This window comes from Amblyomma maculatum, chromosome 2, assembly GCF_055883805.1.
Source record: "Amblyomma maculatum isolate TAMU_Amacu chromosome 2, ASM5588380v1, whole genome shotgun sequence".
In the NCBI taxonomy this organism is placed as follows: domain Eukaryota; kingdom Metazoa; phylum Arthropoda; class Arachnida; order Ixodida; family Ixodidae; genus Amblyomma; species Amblyomma maculatum.
Genome location: NC_139345.1, coordinates 75,548,791 through 75,564,643, shown reverse-complemented (window position 1 = coordinate 75,564,643; position 15,853 = coordinate 75,548,791). Strand labels below are relative to the sequence as shown.

Below are 15,853 nucleotides of genomic sequence, written 5' to 3'. Positions count from 1 at the left end.
GAGTGCATGCAGATGAGTGCAGATGAGTGCACAAACGCATGCAAAATATTTCGCCGCCTATAGCTTCAACTGTTAATTCTCTACCCCCCCCCCCCCCCCTTTCCCACGTACTCTGGTACTGGCTTCACCGAAGGAACATGCAACAAGCCTTCTGATGTATAATAAATTAAATAAATGCATGCGCAAGGGCTTGCGTGCTCAGATCAAAATTAAAAATGATTTTTGGTAAAGTGGGAGAGGCTGCTGGGGAAAAGAAATCTGAGACAAATCAACCACTTGGAAGGCTGCTCAGAACGCATCCATTGCTGCACAAGTATTAAATATGCGGCTACATGATGACGTATTCACGTGACGTCAAGGGTTTCATTTCGTGGTGCAGCACGCAGCTGTGCACGCAGGAGCAGACGGCGATAAGCCGATTAGATATTCCCGAAGCCTTTGCCCATGCTTCATACGCCACAAAATGACCACCGCTGTTACGTAGTTCCATGGTCCTTATTTATCTCTCTCTGCCAGAAACGGCTAGAAAATTAATGTTGCTTCCATTTCTTCTTCCTTTTCTAAAAGTCGTCTTGGGTGTTATTCACACATTCACGGTCTTTACTTTGTCTCTGCTTCCATTCCAGCAGCACCGTCGCCTGTGACCCCGTTTCCGCTGTCCGTTCGCTCCGCTCTCTACTTACGTGTGATATATGCTCTGCACTTATACATGATGCGGGCACTGCGGACGTGCCGAGGCTCATATATGTAACGGGCAAGACAGAAATCTCAGAAGAGATATATTGAGCACGGCGCGTCCCGATTTCCTCGTTTAAGAGTTGGGTCGGGTCATCCTCGCCTTTCATAGGGATGAGCCCCACAGAAAGAATAATAAAAGAAATGCGGGGCAAGGGCGACTGCCCGTTTTGCCCGCATACTCTGTGTCAAACCCAAGCTGCTTCGATGTACTTGCGTGCCTACTACGTCTGCTCCGGGCAGGGACAAACGTTGCGAGTCCAGAGCCACCAGCTGTTGGGTTGAGCGATGCGCTTTATTGTTATGAGAGGGCCGAGATCAACAAAAATGAAACTGAGATCGCATAAAAAAGGAAGCAAGGTTAGTGGGAGAATATTGGATTGCGCCGCAGGTGTTCCGCGTTCTTTTAATAAAGTGAACCTGCTGTTACTTTCACGCACCGAGAGCCTGTACGCAGGCAATCTTTCGACGTAGGAGAAATTAAAAAAAAAATTTAGAAAATGAAAGAAATGCAGAAATAGACTAACTTATCATAAGTGGGTTATTCCATCCACAGGGAAGTTATTAGGCATATAATTTATAGTCGTAGTAGGCTCATAAGTGGAAATCATGAGTGAAGTATCAAGGTCAGTCGGTTCCAGATTTTTTTTTTCTTTTGCTTATGCAAATATGCTCTATAATATGACTGGCATATTATAGCAATTTTTGGAGGATGTTTTCTACAAGAGATTTAGGCTTTCATTTGTCCGTTTTCTCTTCTGTATTTCTAACTCTCTCTATCGCAGGCCTGTACAGGCCAATGACTTGACCGAATAAGAGAACAAAGCAGGGATTTAACTTACCGCGATAGGTGAGGAAAAGTATAACGGAGGCGATGAACGCCCCCAAGTATTGCGCCACCATGTATGGCACGATTTTGCGCCAGTTGAACTTGCCCACCGTGGTCACGGCGACCGTGATGGCTGGATTCAGGTGGGCCCCTGTGAATGTACGCTTGCATCACACTATAGCCGATGCTGGAAGAGAGTGAGACATTATAGCCACAGTGCTTGGCGCCAGACAGTTGCAGAGGAACACTTTTCACTGCATCCCCACCAACTCTGGACATCGTTCGCGCCCCGGTCGCCACTTGCTGACGCTGCACGGATCTCTGGTAGTGTGACATTCACAGTGAATTGCTACGAAACTCGAATGTTTGCAAACTCCCGTATATTTTCGGTTCTATGTCGTCTGAGCTCACAGTGACTAATGTATTGGTTCCACCAGTTATAAAAATATCTTGTACGGTCTCCACAGAGGGAAAATAAATGTCATTAATCGTATACGCGATCAGGTAAGTCCGAATGAATAGAAACGCTCTCATATGACTGACTCTCTGCGAGAAGCTTGGATCTTCGAATCCCTTTGCGGAACGTGTACTGTTAGCGCAGCCTGATCGGATGACTTGCCCAGGCGCTGCGCAGTTGCTGAAGGAGTTGTGGTAATGCAACTCCTTCAGCGCTGACAAGAGGAGCTAAGGAATGAGCGTTGCTTGCATCCGAGGAGCTCAGGGCCTGGGTAAGATTTCTTTGAACTGCCGAAACTTGGCGGCTACGTCCGCGTTTTCTCACGTTTGGCGCTGGAAGAAAACAATAAGAACAAGCATCTGATCGCTGCAAGGCCGAGCGTGGATGCTGAAAGCAATATGGCACGCGGCGCGCCTTTTGAAGCCCTTGCTTACACGTTGCCTCTCGGAGGATGCTCAGCCCCGTGCACCATTATTAGACGCCGCAGCCTTGGACGTGGTCTGGCGTTAGGCATTGTTGGCGGCAGGAAGTGCATGCGTCGTTTCTAGATCTGATAGCACGCGCATTCGCGCTTCGCAGTTCCTTACGCAGGCTGCCGAGATCGGCTGCAGACCGTGGAACTGTGAAGGGCTCTGCGGGCCGTTTTTTTTTCTTCTAGAAAATGAGGAATTTAAGCCCTTTATCTTGCAAATACTGTATAGTAAACCTCGATCCCTTATTGCTCTCTGGCATAGGTACCAGAAACTAGGCTTGTGCTTTTGGTCCAGGGTTGTTGGGGATGCACTGAAAAACACTTATATTTGCAAGTGTCTCGCGCCAGCCCTGAGGCCACAGGGTCTCACATAGGTAGCCTTGTGCTACACTGAAGCTGTTTCTATCACTCTTCCTCCTTTTCTCAGAAGTGGCAGTACGCACGTCGTGTGCTACATTAGAGATTCATTGCTAACGTAACGCATAGCTGGCGTCTTCATTAAATTTTGTTAGGAAAAAAAAAAGCTTAATGTGGTGTATGTACCATACGTGTTCGCATACGTATATTAGACCGATGCCCACCCGCACCATCCTAGTCATGCACCACACTAGTCATGCGGTGTCGTGAAGGTTAAAGTTGGCGTCACTCTATCTGGGTAGGCACTCGCAGAGCTTTAAGAGCGGATAACGTCGCGCCAATAAGTTGCGCCATTTATATTTGCCCCACATCAGCACACACTCTGCGCAGCTATGTGGTACACGTTCGGTAGTATACACCATGACTGAATACGAATCCTCAGAGGCTTTAGGAATAAAAAAGGTGCTTGAATAAGGGTCTGTTCTCGTTCGTGAAAAAGTCGCGTGACCCCCGAGGTTTCATTAGTGCACCCAGGAAAGACGGTTATGTGAGTACGCCCTCGCTACCCTCGCGAAGCCGATTCAACACCTATAGCCTTCGCGGTGCTGCACGATTTCAATCAGGCAAAATTGATGAGAAACTGTCGATGCCTTTATGGAAAAAAACTGAGCACTCTAGGCCGGAATAAGAAAAGATGGCAGCTGCTTCGTGTTTGGCCGGCGCCCTCCGGCATGAGGGCAAGACTTATCGCTCCTTTGTTCCGGACCAAAGAAGAAATCGACGCCGCGTCTTCTCTGCGGAACGCGTTTGTTCCTTGGCACCCTAAGACGAAGAATTCCCCAGCCCGCACAACAATGCCCGCCGGTCGACATCAGACCGGTGGCCTTCCATCCGCTCTACTGCGACGTCTACTTGGATGCATTTTTTTTTTGTCGTTTTTAGACGCATCTTTCGGTTCACTAAGCCGCACTACAGAGAGGGTCGGGGCACGTGAATGTTGGCTCCGAGGGTCGCATGTGATGAAAGTATGGTTTGCGGAAATGCCAGCGAAAAGAATGGGGAAGCCGTGCCAAAACGTCGGGAAGGTCTAGCGAGAACATAAGCCCCTGCCGTACTTTAGACATTTAAAGGTTTCAGCCTCCCTCCCTTTCTTTTCTCTTAAGGCGAAAGCCTTTAATGGCTCATGCTGTCGTGGACAAAATGTGTCCCGCTTTTGCGGTGGCTCTGATTGGCCGAGGCGGGATGACGTCATAGAGATCTCGACAGTATGCTCGAATGCGTGCCTTATATGGCCATATGCCAATCAATGACCAATTACTGATTAATGACTAATGACATTAATCATAATTGACTAATATCTGTTTAATTATATGAACTGAACATTAGTTGTACTTCATGATTAATTACCTAATGACTAATTAATTACTACTTAGTGCCAGGTGCGTAGCAGAATGTGGTACTCAGGCTTTCGCCTTTCACTACTTTAGTCGATAAAGTCCCTCGTAATTGTTTTTCTTTCTCTTTTGGACATCTTAGGTATTATTTGGCGTCATCAGTGGATTGGTGACAGCGTTATCCAAAAGTGACAGCGTGGGAGGGCGCAGAGCATAACGACATTTGAGAATGCCTGCAATGTGCGAAGCTTCGCACGTACGAATACAAGAAGCCCATGCAGACATATGCCTCCCTTCCCCCCCCCCCCCCCCCCCCCCCCCCCCCTTAGGTGCTCCGTGCCCTCATTGTTATGGCGTATAGGAACTCCATCTAGGCCAGCAGAACGCTCTTCCGCTTTCGAGATCTCTGCCGGTCACACACGTTACGCAGCGGCGAGGCTAGGTTGCGGAAGATTACATCAAAAGCCAGGACCTTGCTTGTCAAGGCCACTCGTTTATGTGCGTTCGAACAAGACATGACCGGGAGGCTTGTTCAGAGCTAAAATTGCTCAAAAGATTTCAAGACGTGTCTTGTCTGACAAGGCTCGTCTTTCTCTCGCCTCTCGCTTTGCCTTTTTGCTCGAGCGTTTTAATATTGAAAAAAAAAAAAAAGGAGGCCAGGGAAGTGACATAAGATGGTTATTCGCGACTAATAAATGAGCATTTCTCTCCGCGATTAGCGTGCCAGTGTTATATAACGATAGAAACAAAAAACGTCTATGGACAAGACAACCATTATCCGCTTTTATGTATACACCTAAAGTGGTGCTGGCGGAGACTCTTGAGAGTTCCCTAGACTGTCAGAAGATCAACTCAGTCGATATTATCGACCATAAACCCTGACTGCTCATTGGAGGGTCAAATTCTAATGTTAAAGCTTAGCTACTTTGGTCATCTGATGAGAAGAGAGGAGTCGCTGGAGAAAGCTTTGATGTTGGGAAAGGTTGAGGGTTACCGGAGAAGGGGTAGGCAGCGAACGCGATGGTTAGATGGCCTCCTCGAGGCGCTGCAAATTAAGTTATGTGATGTTAGGAATATAGTGAGAGACCGAAAAGCGTGGCATGATATGGTCCATAGGGTCACGAAGAGCCGGACACAACTGAACAACTGAACTGAACTGAAAGCGCTTGGCTCGAATGCTCTGTTTTATAGAGCATCTTAAGTACCTGTCGCTCGGCGCACTCTTCCTGTTAATTGTTCTTTTTCAGTGCTCTGCTTTTATTTGCTGTGAGCTCGCGTATACTAAGCAACATGGAGAATCCAGACAGGTCTTTTTCGCTGTATTGACAGTGACCACATGCTTGCACTGCACTTTGAGATGTGATGAGAAATGCATCTATATTAAAGAAACAGTGCCGAAGCGATCCATTAAGAGCGCCTATACGCTATCGCTGCTGGCCGCTTTCTCTAAAATGCGATGCCGTATTAATTCCAGGCGCATGCAATGGCCATAGAGTAGCCTTAATTGCAACGGCACGGAGCACAGGCAAAACGCTGCTCACCTGAGACTCCTCCGGCGACCAGCACTCCTAGCGTGAGCGCCAGACCCCATCCCCAGAAGGCCGCGCCGTAGCCCGCGTTTCCAGCCCTGTCAAAGGTCAACACGGCCAGCACCGTGTTGCCGAAAAGCTGCAAAAAAAGAGCATGCATGAGAAGAAAGCAGGGTTACACTCCGGAGCACTACACTGCAGCCTTTCTCGGAAGCCCGAGTTGCTCTCGGGCGTTAAAACCTTGCGAATAAAACATTTCCGAGATCTCTACAAAATCTGCACTGGAGAAATGCGTAAACCTGAGCGTTGCTGTGTTGTCCATGACTTTTGCCGCGACATGCCAACTTTTGCAGTGGCACGCCACTCTGACAATTGTTGAGCGTGGCCAATACAGCGATGCTCCGGCTTACGCATTTCTTCAGTGCAGATTCTGTAGTGCTCTCGGAATTTCTATGCTTTCTATTGCAGTGTTCTCGACAAGTGTTTGAAGTGATTCGGCAACTTTTGCAGTGAAGTCACACCCTATGACGTCACACGACGTCAACATAACACTTTCCACACTTCACGTCTCTGAGACATGTGACCGGAAGCTGAGAACCGTAACTGGATGTTGGCTGGCGGCCAGCTCATCTCCCAATTACACACTTAATTGGCTGTAATTAATTACTTAACTAACCCACGTCAATCATATTGTCACTTGCGCGCCTTTGACGCTCTATCTCATGGCACCATTCTTTTTCCGATAGCAGTAGTTACGGCGCCCGACTACTGTTCCCAAAAACGCAGGATCGCATCCCAGCCTCGGCGGCCGCTTTTCGATTGAGGCGTAAAGCAAGGCGACCGTGTGCTGTGTGCGATGTCAGTGCACATTAAAGAACCCCAGGTGGTCGAAATTTCCGGTGTCCTCCACTACGGCGTCTCTCATAGACTGAGTCGCTTTGGGACGTTAAACCCCCAAAACCAAACCTTTTTGCCGATACTCCAACTAGTTCCTCTTTTATAGCTCGGACAAGGTCACACCCATTCGAAACCCGCCTACATAGTCATACAATGCTTAAGCATTAAAAAAAATTCTGCCTCTCCCGTAATCGAAAGTAGGTGTAAGCATGAAATGGTTACGGTCATAGCACATAAGCAGCTGTGACGTTGACGGCCCTGAAATGCAGAACGATTTAGAAGTGTATGCGGCTACCACGCGACTTGATTGCAAATGTATGATTGCACTTTAAACTTCTGCCTCTTCGATCACCGCCGTTGGAGGGCGTGGTCCTGTGGCGCTATTTTGGGTATGACGCGGAAGCAGTTGTTACGCGCACGGCTCCTCTCATCATGGAGCGTCTATTTACTCCTCAGCGGTCTTCTCTCAAAGGCCCCTGACAGTCAACGGGTGATAATGAAGCCATGTTTCTGTTTTTTGCACGGCGTATTAGAAATGACAAATCAAAATTCAGCGTACTTTAAATGCCCAGCTTGAGTGATATCTCAACAAACATTAAGAAATTGGAAACTATGATTTTTGCAATTCGTTCGGGCAATACCTAGCGTTCGTACGCCGGTCCTGTACGAGAGCTTAGAAAAGGGAAGCAGAAGTCGGTACCCAGATGATCTGAGATGATCCCATTCTGGCTCCCGGACGACGGAACATCGGTGTCCAGATGTTCGCTCTCGGTTTTAAAGTTAAGTTAAATTGGTTCACAGGAAGGGAAAGGCGCAGTAACTGTCGCACTTGCTCTGTGGACACCCGAACCGCGCCGTAAGGCGTTTTGACATCACGTCAAGGTCGCCGACAACAGGTGCTAACAGCATTTCATGCAGCATGCTTGTGCCCACCGCGGTGGCTCAGTGGTTGAGACGCTCGACTACTGATCCAGTGCTCCCGGATTGGAACTCGATCGCGGCAGCCGCACTTCGGTGGAGGCGAAACACAAAGGCGTTCGTCTGCTGTGCGATGTCAGTGAACGTTTAACATCACCAAGGGGTCGAAATTATTCCGCAGCCCTCCACTACGGCACATCTTCTTTCACTCTCAGCGGCGCCTTTCCTATAAATCAATTTTTATTTATATTTTGCTCAATACTAGAACAAACATTATCATCACAATTTCGTTATTTTAAATTTGCTGACCAGAGAGAACCGCTCAAAAAGCACTAAAGCAAATAATATCAGTAATTGACAGCATGAATCAGATGTGCGCTCCATACAAGAAGCACGAAAGGGGTCTCCTTCAAGGCCAGACAGCGCTGCAGGTGGATGCTTTATAGGTACAACCGAAGGATTGGCGCTGCCGCCACGAACAGTCAGCACGAAGCACTCACAGCTATTGCTCGGTATATTGCGGATTGTAATTGGCTCCATCGAGCCCACATTTCAGAAGAGGAGTATTCGCATTGGCGATCACACGCACCAGGCCAAACACCACGCGCAGACCAAATGTCCATAGCGAAGGTTACGCGTGTGTCGTGCGGCACATCGGTACATGTTCTGGCGAAGAGCGTAATAGGTTTTGACAACTGCATGCACCTTTTGGGCCCCTGCAAACGCGAGCTCACGGCCATACGCGTAGTGAGCGTTTGTTGTAATGGCGCGCATCCCCATCGATTATGTTCTCGTGGCTGTTAGAGCGAACGTGACCGGCATCCGAGATGCGCGTACTTCACTGGTCCAGCGGCGGGAGCTTTCAGTCACAAACCGCGGCTGACCGTACGCGTACTTGAACGCAATTGTTCGGTAGCCACGGGAAGAAGCCGACGAATGTCGGTCGTATACCGTGATGTGGCTGCCTCAACGACCTCGGACAGAACCGCGAGGCTGATTCAAGGGGTGTTTTCTTTTTGCGTTGATATCTCTCGCGGATCTATTTGGTTCGTGCCGTTTCACGAGTAATGAATAGCTTAGACATAATGAGAAAAATTAAGTTCCGATCAGAATAACATCGGGTTGCCAAAGATATTTTGAACAAGACGAATGCCTCGCTTTCCGCCGGCTTCCTTTAGCAGGTCGCCCAGATGGAATCGCGACTTCGTGAAAGAGTCACGAGCCACCCCGTGTGGTTTGATCTTCGCGTAGATCACTGAGGCTCCACGTGGAAAAGAAACGAAAGACACGTAAACAACGGCTTTGCCTCAGCTTATGAAAGCCACCACACTGGAAGGAAAGTGCGCATGCGTACCCGGCCCTGCACGATTTCCCGCTGAAACCCAAACAATGGATATTTTGTCATCGCACCGGAACGTGCTCGGAGCCTGTTTGACATTTCTTGGCTCCGAGGCATGACTTCTCGGCGAAGCCCGAAGCAGATCGCGAGCCAAAGAGACGCGTGTATGTATACACGCGCACGCAGCTGTGGGTTTATATTTACGTAATGTTGCCCAGTCAGCTCGTCTTAATAACGCGTGCGCCATAGAGAGCGCAGTCACTCCATCTTGTGTCTGAATGCGCATGGAGGGGGGGGGGGGGGGGGGGGGGGAAGGGAAGGGGAGGGGGATTGAGAGCCGGAGCCCGCGGCTCGCGCAGCGTTAATTTCCCCGCCTAATCGGCCGCACACATCTTGATGGCTCCGGCGCAAGACGTACATACACAAGCCTCGCTGCACCATCGGCGGGCGAAATCCCATGACTGCGCACACGGACGGCGTGGCGGTTTAATAGCGGTCTCATTTTTCAATTAGACAGCCTTGAACGTCGCTCGTATGTGAATGCGCTATAATCGATGCATTCGCGTATATGCACATAGGCGTACTATGCGTACTTGCACACACACGCGCGCACGCAAAGAACACACGTTTGCGGTCCTGAACTGCGGGGGTTCCATTCTAGCTCCGTTCGCGTCACGAGCTTGGGAGTGCGTGGCGAACTTCTCCGCTGCGAAGCAGAGCGCCGGGGTGAGGGATACGGGGAGGTTGAAGGCGGTGAGGGAGATGAATTGTCCAGCAATTTATGGGCGCGCGATTGTTTAATGAAAGATAGAGGCGGCGCAGATTAATATTCATGAGAGTGGCAGTGTGCGCCGCAGGCGGCGCGCGGTTTATAGCGAGCAGCACAAATATTGTGGAAAGCGCGAAGGAACCGCGCATAATTGGGCGCCAACCGATGCCGGCTGCTGGTGCACCGACAGTAGCGAAGCGGGGTTAATTTGCTTATCTCAAAATGAGTATAGAGACGTCAATAAGGAAAGCAAGGGGAAGGGAAGGGGGAAGGAACGAAGGAATGCACCTCTGTGTTCTCACGCGCCTGTCGACGCATACGCACGCCGCGGTCTCCTTTGGCCGAACGGCGAGTGGTATACCCCAAGGATAGACTTAAAGCGCCACGGCTCTGAGCGAGCTGTTTTTCACTTTGCGTTTTTGATATCTCTGCTGCTTTATGATTTTCCGCGCATGTTCAGAATGCGAATTCTGCACGCAGACGCAAACATATGCATGTGTAGATTTCCTAAAATGAGTGAGACTGCATTTTTGGCGTGACCTCATGTACGAGGTTTACGAGGCAGCGTTGTAGATTCCACACTGTACTCAGCCCAGTCTTTCCTGTCTGCCATTTAACTCTGCGTAGCTCGTAACGATATGCGCATATGACCTGGACGTCAAGACACGGAAGGGTACTTGACTCCATTCCCTTTAGTTTTCTTATCGCTTTAGAGACAGTGGAATATTCATTTTTTGTATGAAATAAATTGCCTATTATTTCTTCGTTAGCCTTCCGCACGGCCGCATATAGCTGGGCAAGGGCACGGCATAGATCGTGACTGGCACTTCAAGCTTCAATACACAGATATGAAGAAAGACAGATGGAAGGACGACGCCTGATCAAGTCGCGGCTGCGTTCACACGATCATCAAAACGGCTACGCGGTGAACAAGGACGCTGACACGATCATCGTGTAAAAGAAAAGGAAAAAAAGAAAAAAAGGTGCTCGCTCTTAGCGCTTGGTGCGTAGCGAGGGAAGAGTGAATATGCAGCAAGTACGGAACGAAAGGAACAGACCGCCAGATTCGGCGCTCTCTTCTGGGCCTGCAAAGCTGTGGCCAACAGCGCAAATTGCATCTTGCTGTTCTGAACACGAGGTCGCATCGAGGCCGAAGTTGAGAGGAAGAGAACGGCTGTTGATATTTATAAGCCGTTATTTCCATTCATTTGAACAGGAAATGAAATATCGACATATTGTGTCCCGTAAGTATTTCTTACCAGTGTGAAATTAGCTTTCGCATGTGCGCGCGACCTTAGATGCATTCTCGATCGGCGCCATGAGAGTGCATATTTTAGGGGAAACCTTTCGGTGGTCCTAAATGTGAACTGAAATGCGTTTAGGAGGAACAGCCGTGGAAGTAACCCAGAAAAACGGGCCGGAGGAATGGGTGCCAATGAAAACGTCTTTATGAATGAGGATAGCACAAGGCTGCCAGCCAATCAAGTCGGTGCAACTTCGCAACCGGAAGGGCGAATTATCATTTCGTGAACGAACTTAGGCGCTTAGCGGGGTTGGTTTGTGCGACTTTATGAACGAGAGCGTCGAGAGTCTGTGTCCTTGTTTCATTAATTTCTTCCTAGTTTGCATTGTCCGCATGTAGCTAAAGGGACGCGAAAGATTCCAGGCCACCACGCCCTGCGTCACAGCGTTCTTCAACAAGAAGTTCCAGGAAGGAATCCTAAGCTGAAACTCTTGCGAAGGGTACCAAAGACAAAAGTAGCCACACGCTGTTTTGAAGATATAGCCGGCGTTCCTCCTTTCCCCATTAGCCAAAAGCGCATGAGCCGCATACTCTTACGACAGATAACTACGGTTATCTGATACGGCAAGTGTCGTCAATGTTCGCCTAAGCACTCCAGAACAAGCGGCAGCCACTTGGCTCTTATCTCCGCCAAGGCGAATGAAAACGTTCATCCATCACCCAAGGGGGCCGTTATCTCGTTCTTTGTGCAGGAACATGCTCAGTCGGATACATTTCACACGTTCAGGTGCAAGAGGAAAGAAATTGGAGCAGGATAAACTGCTGACGCCAAGAATAAGATGAAGAGGCCCATGTGACATCGCAATTGTCCTGACGTCTCGATAAGTGAATAAATTCCGACATCAAACTGCTCCACCCTCGTTTGACGCCTGGTATTCCAGCCTGTTTTCTTTTTTTCTTTTCGTAATTACTGCGGCTAAGTATTTTTTTCCAAGGCATGCCTTTTATATACGCCTTAGAGAAATATACATGACGCCCTTAACTCGTCATCAATGTGATCATTCCACGCTTCTGTCGGCCCTATCAACGGTGTCTGGAGCTCTCAATGATCTTTCAGTCCGCTTATTTTGAATCGTTTTGAAATATACTTTTGTTACCAGGCCCTGCCTCAATGGATCATTAGTTAGGCCCCTGCCGGGGTGGCGCAGTGATTGGGGCGCTCGACTACTGTTCCCAAAGATGCGGTATCGAATCCTGGCTTCGGCGGCCGCTTTTCGGTGGAGGCGAAAAGTCAGGCACCCGTTTGCTGTCCGATGCACGTTAAAGAACCCCAGGTGATCGATGTTTCCGGAGCCCTCTGCTACGACATCTCTCATAGCCTGAGTCGCTTTGGGACGTTAAACCCCACAAATCAAAACAAATCAAACTCTTGCCGAAAAGAGGCCATTCAGCAACCGAGATTTTAGCAGAGGCAGTAAGAATGCACTGAGTTCGGCTACACAGGCCTTGTTTGTCGTGCATGCTCATCGGAAAAAGCGATGACCCAACTGCTCAGTGCATTAAGAACACAAGCGCACGTGTATGCCTGAGGCGTCGACCGTGATTGAGTCGGTGACACTGACAATAAACTTGTCGCTTAATTGCTTCCATTGACCTGTTCGAATCACGAGGCACGTTCGCAGATATGTGTCACCGTCTGCAAGTGTCGTCCGTGCAGTTTTGCACATTTGCTTGCACAATCTGCGTGATAACGTCGAGTGCGTGCGTATCGTCGGTATCGCCACGCTGCCACCGTTCGCTATTGGGACAACTCGAGAAGCACTCCCACGCCAAGTCCTTGGCTTTGAGTGCGTGAAGGTTTGCTCTTCTCGTACAGTTATTCTGCCTCATGACGTCATAAGCTTTGCTCGACCTACTTTATTGCTGTTAAAGCAAGACCGTGACATGTCTCCGACCCGCATACCGCATTCTGCTTGGCCTGTCGAGGCGAAGATGTGTGCGGTCGTTATAGATATGCAAGGAGTCGCCCGGCCATCTAAGCGGCTGGAGGGGAAGTTGGTGTAGGGAGGTGGTCATTACAGATAGCCCTACGCGAGATTTATCTGCTCGAGAAGATGAAAACATTTTGTTCCTGAGCTTCTCCTGTAGGGAACCATTCCTTGTTATGTCCATGGAAATATTCCTACGGTAATGCTCCGCAGTGACGCACTCTCGGGGGCTTGTAGCCGAGTCAGGCGAGCTGCAATGCATGCAGTTAGCTGGAAAAGCGGTTCACAATGCGTTTCAGTGAAATGAGCTTTTGGGGGAGTTGTGTCAAGAGCTGACACATAGCTGCAGCAAGAAATCAGTTATGAGAGCAGCGTTTGTTCCGATGTTTCTGTTCGTATTTCCTAATGTGAACTTAGTCATTGCGCTGCGGCTGTGCGTCGAGCTTAGAATCTAATATCTAACTCGGACTTTGTGGCAGGTTTCTGCAATTTCGAAACATAAACGCTACTGAAAATCGTAATCTTCGTGCCAATAGACTCACAGCAGTTAAACTCACTGCAATCTACTATCAATGCGCATGCTCAGAACTATATAGCTACGTTCTGGTTTTCACTTCTGCGAAGATTTCTTGCAAGAAGTAGTAGACATTGTTCAAACACAAACACATGCGTAATTTTACATTAATCTTATGCAGGGGACGAGTTATGTTTTAATACTTTTTCGGTTGCCCATCGTAGATTCTATTTAGCCACGTATACACACCCGAAGGTCGGGATCTGTGTGCGCGCATGACAAGAACATGCAATTCCTCAAAGTTTGTTTCATGCATTCTTCGCGGACGCCTCATGCAGCGAAGTTGAGCTTGCGTTCTAATTGGCGGCTACCATTATTGAGCAGACTGCATACAAAGAACGCCCTGTAAATTAAACTGCCGAAGCACGGCTTTGTTCAGAAAGGAAACAAGGGAACAGATTGATTCAAGCAACTCGCGCTCGGCCGTATGCATGCAGACTGCCTCCAACAGCCTCTGTGATTCCCAGCAATCTTCATGAGTGAGGACGTGCGTGAGTACGCGTCGTGTACACCTCATAGCAAGCAGACACGCGACACGGTTTGGCGTTGAGAGCTTTTCGAACAGCGACGCGGGGCTTTCCGGCGGCGTCAAATCATCCTTCGCTCGGGCTGCCATCGGATGAGGCAGGTGCGCCTCGCTATGCGGGAACGAGAAGACAGTCGGCAGAGGCTGCGGGAGTGGAATGCTGCGCCTGTGCGGGTTTCAGGTGGAACAATGGCCATTCTTTGCCTCCGTGGAGGAATAAGGCACGTGCTCTGAAGAGGCGGTGTCCGAATAAGACGCCGATACGAGGAGCCCGCACACTATGTGACCCGCTGCAACGTATTTCTATGAGCACGAGTGTATGGCGGGGGAGGAGGCATATGGCCGCCAAAAGTACTCTTTGCTCGCGGAGGCTGACATATTTTATATCTCGGTACGAGGGGAGAGCTGCACGAAAACTGTACTACGGGAATTTCCGTATCGTGTGTAGAAAATGCCACTTCCGCGGATCTGAAAATCGGGAGACGTTTCTTTCTTTTTTTTTTTGCTTATTATTCTACAATTCTGCATGCGACGACAAAAACCGCATATGCCCTCAGAGTAGGCAATAACTGTTAATATAACACCCTAAAGGCCACACGTTTCGCCCGAGTTCTTTTTCATAGAAAGGCGTAGTCAATGTTTATTTGGATAAGCTACTAATGATCGCAGGATCCCAAATGTAACAAGTGTCTGTCTGCCTTGTGACGCTGCATTCGAAGGTTCCAAGTGACGGTTGACACCTTCATTAGGTTACGTCCGAATAAGAATATGCTTCCCTGAGCCAGTACAGCGTATTCTTTTAAATTTACGTTAATCACATCCGCTGTTCTCTACTTTTTTGCACACCGCGGTTGCGCACTGGTTCTAACATTTTGCTACGTAGGGTGGCACTAGTTTGACGCCTCGGCTCGGCTGAGGCAGCCCCATCCAGATAGAGGTGAATTAAAGCCGAATGCGCTCGTTATATGCACTAGTGTTAAACACCCTGAGTTGTCTAAATTTATCATCATCATCATCATCATCATCAGCCTGACTATACCCACTGCAGGGCGAAGGCCTCTCCCATATTTCTCCACTTAACCCGGTTCTGTGCTAGCTGCATCCACTTGACCCCTGCGAACTTCTTAACCTCATCCGCCCACCTAACTTTCTGCCGCCCCCTACTACGTTTCCCTTCCCTTTGAATCCAGTTTGTTACCCTAAGCGACCATCGGTTATCCTCTCTTCGCACTACATGTCTTGCCCATGTCCATTTATTCTTCTTAATTTTCACTAGAATGTCGGTAACTTGAGTTATTTCTCTGACCCACTCTGCACGCTTCCTATCTCTTTATGTTACCCCTATGATTTTTCGTTCCATAGCCCTCTCGTGGATCATTCTACTACGGCACGTCTAACGAAGGGCGCGAACCGCAGCTTCGACTTTCGTAAGTTTGTAAGTAAAATAATTTTAACAGCCGGTTATTTTCTCCCCCGACACTGTTTACTGTGTACTAAAATGAAATTCATGTTCATAGCACTTCATGCTTTCCGCCTGATTGTTCTTTTTGTTTCTTGATTATTTCCCCCTGCGTAGCCTGAATCGAGCCTGCCTGCCTCAGCGTCTAATTGCACAGTATTGCAATTGCAATGGTGTTCGCAGTAGTTGTTAACTAAATTTTGTGACGGAACATGCCTCGATATTCGCTGTCATTTCTTCATTTTTTTTTTCTTTTGTCAACCACAGAACTACTCGCGGCTGTTTTGTCGCTCAGTATATGTTGCCCACGTGGGCTCAAATCTGTTCAATTTCTTTCTCTTTTCTTTTTCCCGCACGCCCGTGCCCG

The 15,853-nt window shown here is 48.7% G+C and overlaps 1 protein-coding gene across 8 annotated transcripts in view; it reads right to left on the bottom strand.

Moving 5' to 3' along the window:
* The window catches only part of LOC146199044 (aquaporin-7-like), an 85,265-nt gene that overhangs the window by 25,165 nt on the left and 44,247 nt on the right, over positions 1–15,853 (bottom strand). For all 8 annotated transcript variants that reach the window (XM_084594528.1, XM_084594529.1, XM_084594524.1 and 5 more), the window contains exons 2-3: positions 5,786–5,912; positions 1,578–1,715 (exon numbers count right to left, since the gene is read on the bottom strand). In XM_084594528.1, coding sequence (XP_084450654.1) covers positions 1,578–1,715; positions 5,786–5,912 — 265 coding nt within the window. The remainder of the gene's footprint in view (positions 1–1,577; positions 1,716–5,785; positions 5,913–15,853) is intronic.